Here is a 13886-nt window from a genome sequence, read left to right as displayed (position 1 = left end):
TGACAAACAACCGACATCTCGCACAAGCTAATGAATGCCAAGAACGGTACGCAGCGGCCGAGGCACCGCCTCAATAAATCTCACACATCATCGCTAGTCGAGAGAGAGACGGCCACACATCTGAAGCGACGGGGCTTTTGCTGCTGCAACAAGTGGCTCTATCTAGCTTCTGTCCCGGGCCTTGAAAGCCACCGCGATTCCACCACATGCCATGCCCTAACAGGATTTAACCCCGCTCTGCATCGTTCTATTCTCGCCGCTCAGCAAGACGCGGGCCCTCTGGGCTTCCTCCTCGAACACTGCTCATTTACACTAGCCTGCAGGCTACCTTCACAGTCAGAGGAGTGCAATTGTGTTTTCAGGCTCATTAAGCAATAGCACACAAAAAAAAGGGGAGCTTTTCCCGTGTCCACCCTCTCTGTTCAGCTGGAGAGAGAGAGATAGAGAGAGGGGGAGAGATTGAGGAGGGATAGAGAAATAAGGGTGACGTGTTGAATTAAAGTTGTGAGACGGTTTCAGAGTTGTTGTGCTTATACTGCCGCAGCAGCAGCCAGCCAGCCACAGCTTTCATTCGAGGCTTTAAGGAGTAGGACAGCCTACATTAGTGCCTCTCTCAATCTTCTGAGAACCAATCCGGCTGCTCTGCATCAGCACTATTCAGGAGAAATCCATGCTTGTTTGTTTGAAAGGGACCCCCCCTTCTTTAACTTCCCACCCATTCCATTGTTCGGCTTTTTTCATGGGGAGGGCTTTGAAATTGTAATCTCGGGGACATTCAAACACACACACACACACACACACACACACACACACACACACACACACACACACACACACACACACACACACACACACACACACACACTGACCTTTAGTGCCTGCAATAACATTATTACTATCTGACAACTGTTGCCTGATAGTAAACATGGGAGTCTGGGAGGAATCAGTGTTTCTCTTTTATGGAAGACAGCTAAGATGTTTGACACTCATCCACCGTGACTTAAATTAAATTGAAAACATTATAATTGTTTATGCCCTCTGGCATTTAATCAAAGACATTAGAATCAGAAATCAGATTTATGACAACACATATGGTAAATATAATCAAATTGCATAACGTCGTTGTCGGGTGAAAACCTTATGTCCAAAACAGTTCGTTTTGCATTTATCATTTTAAAAATGATTCAAACTAGTGAAAACAGCCGATCTACAAGCACACAACGCCTCGCGGTGCGAGGCGTTGTGTGCTTGTAGATCTTGCTGTTTTCACTACTTTTGTGCGACGGCCTTGTATGATGAAGCAGGGCTTTACTTTACGAAAATACATACAAATTTGAAACTTGGAGATACGAGGTTTCTGCCCGACAGTGACAATATGTTAAGTGTAAATACCGGTAAAATAAGTCAAAACCATATTCAGCACTGCAGAAGAACTACCAATTCCAATCAGAAATCGAAGATTACTACTACCCTTTGAAGTAACGTATGCAAATCAATTGTCAGCCGTAAATGTTCCTTGTTCTCTATAAATTCAGCGAGGAAGGATATACCTCGTATCATACGCAGCATCTCTATGCTCAATCATGAAGTCAACAGTTGATCTTGTGAGAAATCTAATCATCGTGTCAGAGAAGGGCATGACAGAAAGAAGAAATTGCACAATGTTATGCCTCTTCAGTTGATGATAGGAACCTTTCTGAGTATGCAACATGCGTAAAAATACCATATTGTGATTCATTCGTTGTATTTCCTGTGTATAAAAAAACAGAAAGATCTGACTGGAAACGTTCTACGTGTCTATCTCTTTGTTGTTTAGTGGAACCAGATTGTACCGATCTGTTGTCACAAGTTGCCTCCCTTGCCGGACGTCAGACAACTCGCACGCACGCAGGTCCAACAACAGTGAACGAATTCAAAATAGATCCTCTCACTTACAACCTCTTTACATTAGTGCCTGCAAAGTAATCAACGCGCAAATTGATTGTGACACATTTTACGCTATATCCCAAACTGCAGACTGCTCATTTCTCAGCCAACAACTCTTTTTTTCTCTTTTTTTTTATGATGTGAAAAAGAACATTTCATTATAATATATACCAAATTGCTGTAATTTATACAATAGTTACTGGTTTTGGCCTCGGGTGGATTTCGAGCCAACAGTAAAAAAGAAAATTGTTGCTGCTGCCGAGGGTTTTCTCAAATATAGTGCATCACAACTTTGGCTGCTAAGAGCGTATGAGATTGTGGTGACATTCTTGGGTTTGTGAATGAGACCACAGCGTGGCCGCACAAAGTTCCTCGTCCCAAGCCCTCAACCTAACTCGCCCACTTGCATTGTCTCTCGACTTTCCTCAAGAATGCTGACTTCTATATGGCCAAATACAGTCCAGACGAAATTGCCAATTGCATTGTCACCTCTCGTGGCTTTTCTCTTAAACACTTTCTATTGGCAGCAGGCCGTCAGGAGAAAACCCTCTCGAGGCGAAGGAAGAAAAAGCATCTGTTTGTGGACCTGGAATATGACAGTGAAATCCTCAGTCTTAATTTGACTCTGAGAATGTGCAAATGTAACCAAATGGACCCATGAGGGTCCTTTTGGTTATACTCTCAGAGGTACAAATTGATAAATGAGCACGTGTTGTAATATATGAAAATAATGTGATTTTAGAAACGCATAATAGCATCGAAGGTTGTTTGGTTAAGAATTCAAGTCAATTATTATTCAAATTATGTACAATTGTAGTGAAGTGATACATTTCTTCTTTATTTGTCTGGTCAAAGATGACGAAGTGACTGCTGAGTCATTGTTGGAAAAGGAGCCATCACGAATGGCATTTCCTTATTCCTTTCACTTGAGGACAGCAGGAATATTTTCTCTCATTACCCGGCGTTCAAATACAGGGCTCCGTGAAGCCATAAGAGGAAGTAGCTTTGGCAGGAAATGTTAAACCAGCATTTTAATGCAGGCTCGAAGTCGTTCTGATGTGGATTGGATCAACTTGTTAAGTCAAATGAAAGGTCAAGATATTTTCCACGGCACTGTGCAACCCAATGCTATTTAAACCGCTCTTAAGTGGGCATGTCTACGCGGGTGACCTTATGTGAGAAAAGGCCCAATGAGGCTAGATGTTAAGATTAAAGCAGAAAACGTGGAATTAGGCACAAACTCACATGATGCATGGAAAAATAGATAGTTACCTCTTGGTTTTCACGGTAATATGAATTTCTCTCTTGGAGTTTGGTTCTGCTGGCAGGCAGATCTCCTATCTCACACATCACTGTGCTCAACATCTGATTACCCAGAGCAGGACGACTCTGGCAAAGCATTCCATCCTCGGACTGCGTATAAAACTTCAGATGTGAGAATAAGCGAGAACAAACGGGGCGAGAGTGACGTGTGGCGATGTTGCTGAGGATGACACTTTGGCCCCCGTCAGTAGTACTCTGTGGTGTCAGCAAATATGTCCACCTCACTGTGGGCCCTGTACCTGCGGTTTCTTTGTGTCACTGTCAACACGTCTCACAGGTATTGGGTTCCATGACTCCCTCACTCTCGTAAATGATGGGTTTGTTTGTCAGAGAGGGCCCCACTTTCAGCAGGGAATTCACACATTGTCGGTTGGTGGACAGCTCGACTCATCTGGAGTCACACAAAGTATGGCTTCAATGGTTGGTACACCAAGCATGCGACTCTGGACCGTCTCCATTTGATCCCCGTCTTTCCAGCCCCCACACAGTATACCCAGGATTCGAACGAGAGATGCGACCAAAAAAAGCTACATTCATGGATTGTGAACGAACAACAACCAGCAGGCATGTGCACACATAGACATCGAAGGGGGCTTGAGCCCCTGCCCTTTTATCCGTCTGTAAAAAGTGCACTCTCCAGACCAGGAATGCAGTTTTTACTATGGTGAAAGAAATGCAACTGCCCCTCTTTCCATGACATACCTGAAGGCAGCATTCAAGAGAATTGCCTTGTCCAAACTCTCCAGAACTTGAATGCAGCATCTTATGTTGGAAGAATTGCCCTCTCTGTGTAGAAATCCATGCCGTTACGCCACATCTCCAGTATTGACTTGATTATGCTTCGTTCAGTGCATGTGGCATCAAGCACTGAAAATAGCCGACCTCCAAGCTCACAACGCGTCGCGCTGCGACGCGTTGTGAGCTTGGAGGTCTGCTATTTTGGATATTTTCACCAAAAGGCCCTTTTAGTAATGTCAGCCCCTGCCTCTCAAACATCCTCTGCACGTCCCTGACAACCAGACTTGATTTTTTAAAAGTATGACTCGCTCTATTCTCTCACATACCTTAATGTGTTGAAAACTTGGCCACTACGCTTTACGAACTGGTTAAGTGGTTTCGCTGAAGCATGAGAGTTAAATGAAATGGTCCCATACATAACATGCAAAAAAAAAAAGAGTTTTCATTTCTGGTGCCGGCTGAGGGGAGAGTGCTTCCCATGGAGTTCAAGCTGACCTTGAAGGACAGATCTGCTTTCAGACTCGGTAACAACTTCTGACACAGTTCACTCGCCTGCATGCTGTTACAGAAATGTCTTTTGGGGTAGGGGAGAGGGAGTCTTAACGCTTTCAGAACAGTGTATCATTATTTTATGCTTTAACTATTGAAAAATAGCAGATATACAAGCTCACAGCGCGGCACCGAGTGCCGCGCTGCGAGCTTGTAGATCTGCTATTTTTGAAAAATCGTGAAAATTAGAATTTTGACCCGATTCTATAAGTGTCTTTTGAACCCTTCTTAAGGTTTTTGGAAAAACCTATGTTTCTATGTTAGCAATCTGGCCAGCCATCGTCAAAGAAAAGGTCCTTTTCACTTAACTGGAGCTCAGTTAGTCTGTTCTTGAGAGACTACTATGTCAGTGGTTCTCAAACCTTTTCATGTGAAGGACCCCCAAAATGATATGTATTTGGCCACGGACCCCCATCTCAAAATATCTAGTTCCAGGGACCACCCAGAAGCAAAATTTGAGTTACAAACGTTCGCTTTGAAAATACATATATTCAAAGATTTGCACACATTTTCACGACTTTTTCAAAAATAGCAGATCTACAAGCTCGCAGCGCGGCACTCATCTACAAGCTTGCACGCTGTGAGCTTGTATATCTGCTATTTTTCACTGGTTAAAGCAGTCAATAATTCTAGGCCTAAATGGGTTAAAACTAAATACACTCAGCGAAACATCAGGGGGGGAGAGAGAGCCTATAACTGCACTTTGTGTGTGTAGCTTTCTCTCAGCGTACCTGTATCGGATGAATCTCGGCATGGGTTTGGGCACTCTGCTATTCCACTCTCATCCCCATCTTGCACGACACTATGGAGATTAGATAGAGTGGAGGGTATATGGGATCCAAAACGTAAACCAGCTGGGTCACAACTTCACGAGAGGCCCCGCTGTATACCAGGGGACAGAGAAGGCAGCGTTTTCAGATAGGAAATGAAAGAACGGCATGAAAATCAGACTTCACGCCGGTCAAATGATGAAGCAAAGTTATGGTTATACCTGGATGGCAGATAAGTTATACCGTACTTTGCGGCCCGCACTGAATACAAAACACTGCTGCTGACCTTCAAAGCAGCCAAAGGTATGGCTCCTCCATACCTCCAGAAGCTGATCAACCCCTACACCCCCACCCGGTCACTTAGATCAGCCAACACAGGGATGCTGACAGAACCCTCGCTAAAAACTCCGGGGCAAAAATCCACTCGTCCGAGACAGTTTGCCCTCCTGGCCCCCAAGTTGTGGAATAAACTCCCTGTCGCACTTAGAACAACGGACTCACTCGCTAGCTTTCGCCGTGGACTGAAGACTCACCTTTTCAGACTCCACCTAAACCCTTAGCACTACAGAAAAATCAATGAATACATGAAGCTAGTTAGCATTTGTTTTGTTTTTTATGTTTTTAAGAACTTTGATTATATGGTGTTTTTCTAGATAGATATCCTTTTGCATTTGTTATATTGTTGATGATGTACTGACATATTATCTTGTTTATTATTGTGATGTTATCTGCTGATTGTAAGTCGCTTTGGATTAAAAGCGTCTGCTAAATGCCTAAACTGTAAACTGTAAACTGTAACCGTATCCGAATGAGCATTTTAAAGAAACAGACAGACAACCAAAAAGGTTTGGTCAAGCAATCTATAATGCTGTTGGGATTTCAAAAACTTTTGAGGAGTTGAGAAAAGGACATTATATTCCCTAGAAAAATATCATTTTCAATGATCTGGGTTATATGACAGTCAGGGATCATAAAACATAGAAAGCTACACAAGGTTGCAGTGAGATTCAAATTTGTAAACTGTTCAATGGTGTTCAATCATTCAATGTCCTTTAATCCATTTAGCCTGTAATCATCTCGAAAAAAATGATAAAGTTATTTGCGGAGCAAAGATAGGGTGGGAAGAGGGACATCTTGTGTGCTCGGACTGACCACAAGCTATTTTCTCATCGGCAATCCTAGAATGATGGGTTAAACCAATTAAGCTAAACAGAAATCTGTCTTCTGAGAACCATCTATCTTCTGTCCCTACGTCCTAATTGTGTATTTGATAGTGTTGATGACTGTCAGTCATTCACTGGCCTCTTGGGTTGGGTTGGATGGATAAACCAAGGCGCACAACCATCTCGTGCTGACTGAATGCATGTTGTTGGGAAAGCAGAAGGGATTGACATTTAATAATGAATGGTATTTGCCACCACACCTGAAGTGCTGATGTATTATACTGTAGGTCTACCCAGGGAAATAATTATGTTAAATGACCGCATTACTAAATCCCTAAGAATAAACCAAGTGAGGTTATAGACTAATATTACATTGATTTCATTTGTGTTTGTTTTCTCAATGCAAGGTCATGAGTGAACTATGTAGGCGGCAGTAGGTATAGCCTACTGTAGGTAGGCTATTCACCAAACCACTAAAAATATGATTCCTTTAAAAAAAAAAAAAAAAAGAGAGAGAGAAAAAACTATTTTCTTCATCTGTATCTCTGTCTGGATGTCAGGGGAAAAAAAGGGAAAAAGATAAGAAAAGAAAAAAAAATGCAGAAAGGTTTTGTGATGTTATTATAGCCTACCGTCATCAACTTCAGGTTTGGACGTGAAACGGTTAACTGTCAGAACTCGCTTCCTCCCAGCTATATTCGCTGGACTATGAAATATTTAGAGGACAATTGGTTAAGTGGAGTTAACCATTGCCTTTTCTCCCCGAGGTATCTTCCTTTTTGATCCTAGCCGAAGCCTGGCGCCTTCCAAAACACAACTTGTCTGGCTTATTAAATAGTTTGACCTGGAGAGAGAGAGAGAGAAAAAAAACGCCTGTTGCTTCTCAACCGAGGCTGCAGTGGAACAAAAAGGGCCCATGACAGGCATTAAATTGCTGTAATGCTGTGTGACCAACAGTCATACTTAATGAATTTCTCTCCTCATTATGCACGTTTCCCCTCTGCCCTGTCCCGTCTTCCTTTCAATCATGCGCCTAAAGGGTCGTTTCGAATCATGTTGTTTCGGAATTAATTCATGAAAAGTATAATGAGTTAAAAAACAAAAAACAAAAAACATAATATATTTTTTTAATTAGTTTGGGCTATTTTGGTCGGTACACTCAAAGTGGATTCCAGGGAATTGTGGGTTCTATTATATGGGGGTCTAAATTGACCCATACAAGTCTGTAACTCTGACAGTATACAAATGGAACCAAATGGACCCTAACGGGTCCATTTGGTTCCATTTGTACACTGTCAGATTTAAGAGTTATTATTGGGGTCTACACTAAATTGACCCATACAAGTCTGTGACTCTGACAGTGTACAAATGGAACCAAATGGACCCTATTTGGTACACTGTCAGAGTTAAGAGGAGACTTTGAAATGTAAAGGTTTCGAGGCCAAACGATGTCCGACTCTGCATGCCTATAGGATAGCAGGATAATTGTATGCTCTGAAATCAATGGTGGCTTTCTTGCAGACTACAGTTTTTACAGTAGTGTTGCCTGGGCTAATCCAACAAAAAAAAGGTTCCAAATAGTGTCCTACCAATGGATCGAGGGCTAAATGCTCAAAAGGTCCTCCCCACTGGGTAATTGCGCTAAAATTGGTCTACTTTGTGAGCAGTGGAGACAAAACCCCCTTGAGCCATCAATACCCCCGCGCAGCATGGGGTCTGTATGATTAACTTCTCGTTCCTTTTCAAAGGCCCCTTGATGTCTCCTAGGAAAGGCGGCGGGGCCAATGGAAGCGAGGGGTCGGGGAGACGTCACGGGGACAACGTGGCGCGCCGATTGGTCCGCCCGGGAGGGGAACAAGTCACTGCCCTTTTATAGAACAGACCCCGTCTGGGCGAGTTAAGCTACTGTGGGACCCGTTCTGACAGCGCAGAAAACATTGGACACTATAATACTCACACTCACACTCACCGTCCGGTCCGGTCCTGTGCTGTCCTGTGCGCGGCCGTACGGATGTGTATGGCCCCCATAACCCGTGCGTAATGATGAATCACATACAGGGCTCGCCGTCCAGTGACACTAATAACAAAACAGTTCATAAGAAAGAAGACACATCGGACACGGAGGAGGCCGAGGACTCGCTCCAACCTAAAGACATGACAACCGACAAGGGATCCTACAACAAAACCCAGCGGAGCGGCAGCAACAGCAGCTGCCTCCCGTTCAGCGTCGAATCGCTGATATCCAAGACCTCCTCCAAGACCACCTGTCGGACTGTTTACTCCCCCTCCTCGGACTTGAGTCCCGTGCACCCGAGATCGGCGACGGCGGCGGCGCATCACGTCCACCAGAGCGCACCGGGGTTCTCTCCAAAGACTTTTTACGCGGCGGAGAGGAAAGTTGAGCAGGGCTCCCACATCGGTGGGTCCGGCGATCACAGTCCGAGCGACGACGCTACTAGTCCTCCGTTCTGCGAGAATAAAGATCAGAGCACTTGGTTCCAGGCGTCCTCCTTTTCCAGCCCCACCAGTAAGTCCTCCTTCCCTTCCCTCTGATGAAGTTATTGTGACAGCTTGACATGTTTGTTTGGCAACGCGGAGAGAAAGAAATACAGGCAGTTATTGTAGCGATGAATTATGTGCCATCATCACACACGGAAAATATGGGTTTATTCTGCGGCAATGATGGCCCATAAACCATGATGAGTTCTATAAGTTAGGATTTATTTAATACAATTTTTATTTTGAGCATTAAATAGCCTACTTCATCATTGACATAGGCCTATATCATATGAATACATCATATTCCATATCAATAGGCTATTGCAGCGCAATGTGTGTTTGTAATTCTGTAGTTAAAAGTCTGTAACACTGACAGTGTACAAATGGAACCAAATCGGGTCCATTTGGTTCCATTTGTACACTGTCAGAGTTATGGGGAGACTTTGAAATGTGAAATGTTGAGAAACTTGCCTAGTTATTTGCCTACATATCTGTGCCTTAAACGCGTGGCTTGCTACATCGTGCATTTATTTATGTATTTATTTGTATCCTCTAATAGGAAGCTCAAGTCCCGCTTGTCCCCTAAGGAAACACAAGAACAACAGGAAACCTCGCACGCCCTTCACTACCTCGCAGCTGCTGGCGCTGGAGCGCAAGTTCCGCCAGAAGCAGTACCTCTCCATCGCGGAGCGCGCCGAGTTCTCCAACTCGCTGAACTTGACGGAGACCCAGGTGAAGATCTGGTTCCAGAACCGCCGCGCCAAGGCCAAGAGGCTCCAGGAAGCGGAGCTGGAAAAGTACAAACTGGCCTCGAAGCCCGTGCTGCCCGCCTTCGCGCTGCCGTTCCCCCTCGGAGCGCACATGGGCTCCCATCACGCTGCGTCCCTGTACGGCCCGTCGGGGGTCTTCCCCAGGCCCACGCTGCCCGTCCCCGGACTGTTCAGTGGACCTGTCACCTATGGAATGTACTATCTGTCTTAAAAAGAAAGAAAAACGCCTCTTTTGCCTTTCAGAAAAACATGTTGAAGTCTATTTGTTCATGGTTGAAACAGGCATAGGCCCACGGTGTTTCTCAAACTTAGAAATTTGAAGGTCTCCCCTTAACTTTGACAGTGTACAAATGGGTCCATTTGGTTACATTTGTACACTGTCAAAGTTACAGACTTGTAAGGGTCAATTTCTACCCCCATGAAGGAACCTACAGTAGGCTATATCCCTGAAATCCACTTTGAGAAACACCCATACGCATGGACCTGAGTTTTTGCAACTACTCTGACCACTTTTCCCCTGGCTTTTTACACCAAAATGTCTTTGCCAAAATTGTAAAAGCTCACAACAAGGTGGTAGATCAGCAATAATATTTTTTTTCTTTTTTTGGCTAAGGTTCACACCTAGAATTTGGATGCTGGGGTTCTAGTGGTTATAACTAACTCCTTGCGTAAATGTAACCAAATGGACCCGTAAAGAAGAGAAACACATTTTCTTGCATTTGTACAACACAGACTTACAAATTGATTAATTGTTATCACTGTGAGGAATTTACTGCGTGGTCATGAATGAGGAAGGTGCGTTTTCTTATCCAAGGAAAAAACAAAACTAAAACATTTCGATGTGGGATTGTTATGCCTATTATACTGTAGGATCTTTGTTTGAATATATGGGAGATGTCTCAAATTTATATAACAGAAAGTCAACAAGCTCTATCGAATTATTTGCTGTAATTCGAGACATATACTCAAGTTCAACCATAAATAGCGATATGCCCATAGATATCTAATTCCAACTAAATTACCACATTTTGTGGGTCCAGTGACCTATATAAATGCTCCTGCTCGTTTGGGGGAAAGGGCGTTTGAAATGGTCAAAGACATGAATGCAATAACCTAGAAAGTTGTAGTTAAAAAGCAACATAAAAGTACTTAAACGGCGCCAGTGCCTTAAGACCAATGTGTTCTCTATTCACTTGAATTGTTTCTTCACATTGAACGTGGACAGTTTATTTATCATTCCAATGTTGTCCTTTGGGTAAAATTGCAGTTTTTTCCCAGAGCAATTGCTGTTTGAATGTCTATTTCTTTGCAAAAAAAATGTATTTTCTCATTATTTCTATTCTGTACAAATGTGGAGAGAAATTCTATTTTTAGGAAACGCATGTCTTTAGATATTAAGTGGATCTCTTAACTTCACGCCGTGGCCTTTTTGAGTGTTATGATAAAATAAATAGATTATTTTCCAAGACATGTTGCTGTAACAATAATGTAAATAAAATGTGTATTGTTTATATATGCCCTGCAACACTGTTTGAAGAAAAGGCAGGAAAATTGTATTTATTATCTGTTGTATCTGTACTGTGTACATACACCTATCTAAAATTTCAGTTATTGTAAAAAGACTGATTTCAGCAAATAAACAACATAAATTACAAGAGTCTTCTCATTGAAAATCAGCCTAGTTCTTTTTAGGAAACGAATTTGTCTTTTCACCATATAGGCCTAATAATTATTAGCAGAAGTCTGCCATATCTTTTATCTACTGTATATGTTAAATGTTCTCTCTATATAGGCTAAACAAAGCCGTAATTAAATTGAAATAGGCTAGAAATCCCAGTATCCCTAAAACGTGTGGTCAATTGGATGCGCAATGCAGATCTTTACACTTCAAGACTAATCAGCCTATTTAAGCCTAAACTGAGGCACACGTTTTCATATCTTAATTAAATTATCAAATTCAAAACCAAATTGATCAAAAGTGCTCTATTACACCAGGGCTGGTCTTAATGTCTAATTGCTTAATTGTCTAATTGCTTTTTGTTTCGCTCGTGTAGGCCTACCACAGGTGTAGCTAATGAGTGACTTAGCCCAAAATATTTCAATGATGTAGCCTAGATTTAGCTAATTCAAGTTCAGTGGTTAACATTTCAAGTGTAGCCTAATGATAGCTGATAATTGCATATAGGCTAATTATTTTATTTCGTTGAGTCAGTGGTTCCAGTCAGGACCCCCGAATTGATAGGACCCCACGGACCCCTTTTTAAAATACGCACGCACGCACGCACGCGCACACACACACACACACACACACACACACACACACACACACACACACACACACACACACAACAACAACAACAACAACAACTACTAGCCTATACTATAGTTTGGGTTTTTGCGCAGATAACCCTGGAGAGTGTGAGAAAAATGTTTCTCACACTCTCACACCAACGAGAGAAGGTATAGATAGACTCTCTAGTCTATACCTTCTCTCGTTGGTGAAATACATTATAAGGAAATTAAACTGGTGCCTCCTGGACTCACAGGACTCCTGGGTGTCCCCGGACCACACTTTGAGAACCTTTGCGTTTGGTTTGGCTGAATTTGAGTGGCTGAAGGCTTCAGCCATGGATGGCAAAAGTACTGAAATGTTTTACTCAAGTATATACTGCATTGTAGAAATATAGCTGCCTACTGCAGTACAAAAGTAATTGTGGACTGGCTACTTAAAAAACAAGTACCAAAAGTAACTACTCATTATGCAGCATGTCACACGTTTTCAAATGTATACAAATTAGAAAATAGCAGATGATCTACAAGCTTGCAGATCAGTGTGCAGATTGGCTGAAGTGTTGGCCTACTGAACTGATGAATGGATTGTTTTGTAATCAAAAGCAAATTCTAGGCTAAACTAAAGTTCTCAAATAATTGTAATGGAGTAAAAGTACAATATTTGACTCTGAGATATAGTGGAGTAAAAGTAAAATAATATATTTTATACTCTGCAGTAAAATATAGCCTACCTCAAAATTGTGGGCCTACTCATGTAGCCTACATTAACCTATAGGGACTATAAATGTATAGGCTACTTATAGTTAGGCTACTTTACACCACTGCCTTGATTGATTGAAGAAGAGTTTATTAGCAGTTTGCAATAGAAAAAAAGTACAGTTTCACGACAGCACAAATCACTGGTACAAGGTCAACTAAAAGGAGATCCTAGAAAGATCCTAGAACAACTAACCTCTTCATATGCTCTTCAGAGAAATTGTAAGATCTATGTTAAACCTTTATCACGCACACTATTATGCTTTATTTGAAGGTGCGCCCATGTCCATAGCCTACCAGACCAGTAGTTCTCAAAGTGGGGTCCAGGACTCCGGGGACCCCCAGGGGTCCTTGCAGCCAGGGGTACCAGGGGGTCTCCGTATGCAGCAATGACCTATTAGTTATAGCACCAAAACACTTCTTTAACAACTGTGACTCGTTGTTGTGAGCTTGTAGATTTGCTTTAAAGCAAATAACATACAACATCTAGAAAATAAATAAATAACTTGAATATGTTTTGAAACATTTTAACACTAGAAATATTTTATTGTAGTAAACCTGCCTGGCGCAAAATATTTTCAAATGGTGGTCCGCCCTGCCCCTCCAGACAGTGCCCCACATACGCTTTTTACATGAAAACGTTTGAGAACCAGGCAGAGGCGTCAATTGGGTATGGCAAGCTAGCTATAGCAGCTGCCATAGCTTGGCTACAAGGGGGAAATAATAAAGTGTACTTCTCATCGTGCCTGTTGCTAAGGTATGGCAACATGACTGGTGTCTTGCACGCGCGCCCTCGCGCGCGTGCAAGACACCAGTCATGTTGCCATACCTTAGCCTTTTCTGAACTGACGCCACTGTTGTAGATTTGCTTTAAATAAAATAAAATAAACATATTTATTTTTGAAACATTTTAACACTACAAATATTTTATTGTAGTCCTTGACTTAGGCTATATATAACTCTATGGTCCTTGACATGAAAACTGAATTTCCCCCTTGGGATAATAAAGGTATCTATCTATCTATCTATCTATCTATCTAAAACGTTTGAGAACCAGGGACTCTCATTAATATCCTTAGCACCACACCACACCACACCAG

At 42.4% G+C, this 13886-nt stretch overlaps 2 protein-coding genes across 2 annotated transcripts in view; one reads left to right on the top strand and one right to left on the bottom strand.

Moving 5' to 3' along the window:
- The window catches only part of shoc2 (SHOC2 leucine rich repeat scaffold protein), a 618526-nt gene that overhangs the window by 254500 nt on the left and 350140 nt on the right, over nucleotides 1-13886 (bottom strand). The window lies entirely within an intron of this gene.
- LOC308281438 (homeobox protein MSH-C-like) lies at nucleotides 8481-9949 on the top strand (the record flags this gene model as incomplete). The annotated part of the gene is given in 3 exon segments (XM_080721615.1): nucleotides 8481-8495; nucleotides 8498-8996; nucleotides 9528-9949. Coding segments are annotated over 3 exon segments (936 nt in total).

The sequence above is a fragment of the Nannobrachium achirus genome (assembly GCF_963921795.1).
Source record: "Nannobrachium achirus genome assembly, chromosome: 3".
Lineage (NCBI taxonomy): Eukaryota > Metazoa > Chordata > Actinopteri > Myctophiformes > Myctophidae > Nannobrachium > Nannobrachium achirus.
The sequence above is the reverse complement of the archived record's forward strand: the minus strand, read 5'-3'. Positions and strand labels throughout refer to the sequence as shown.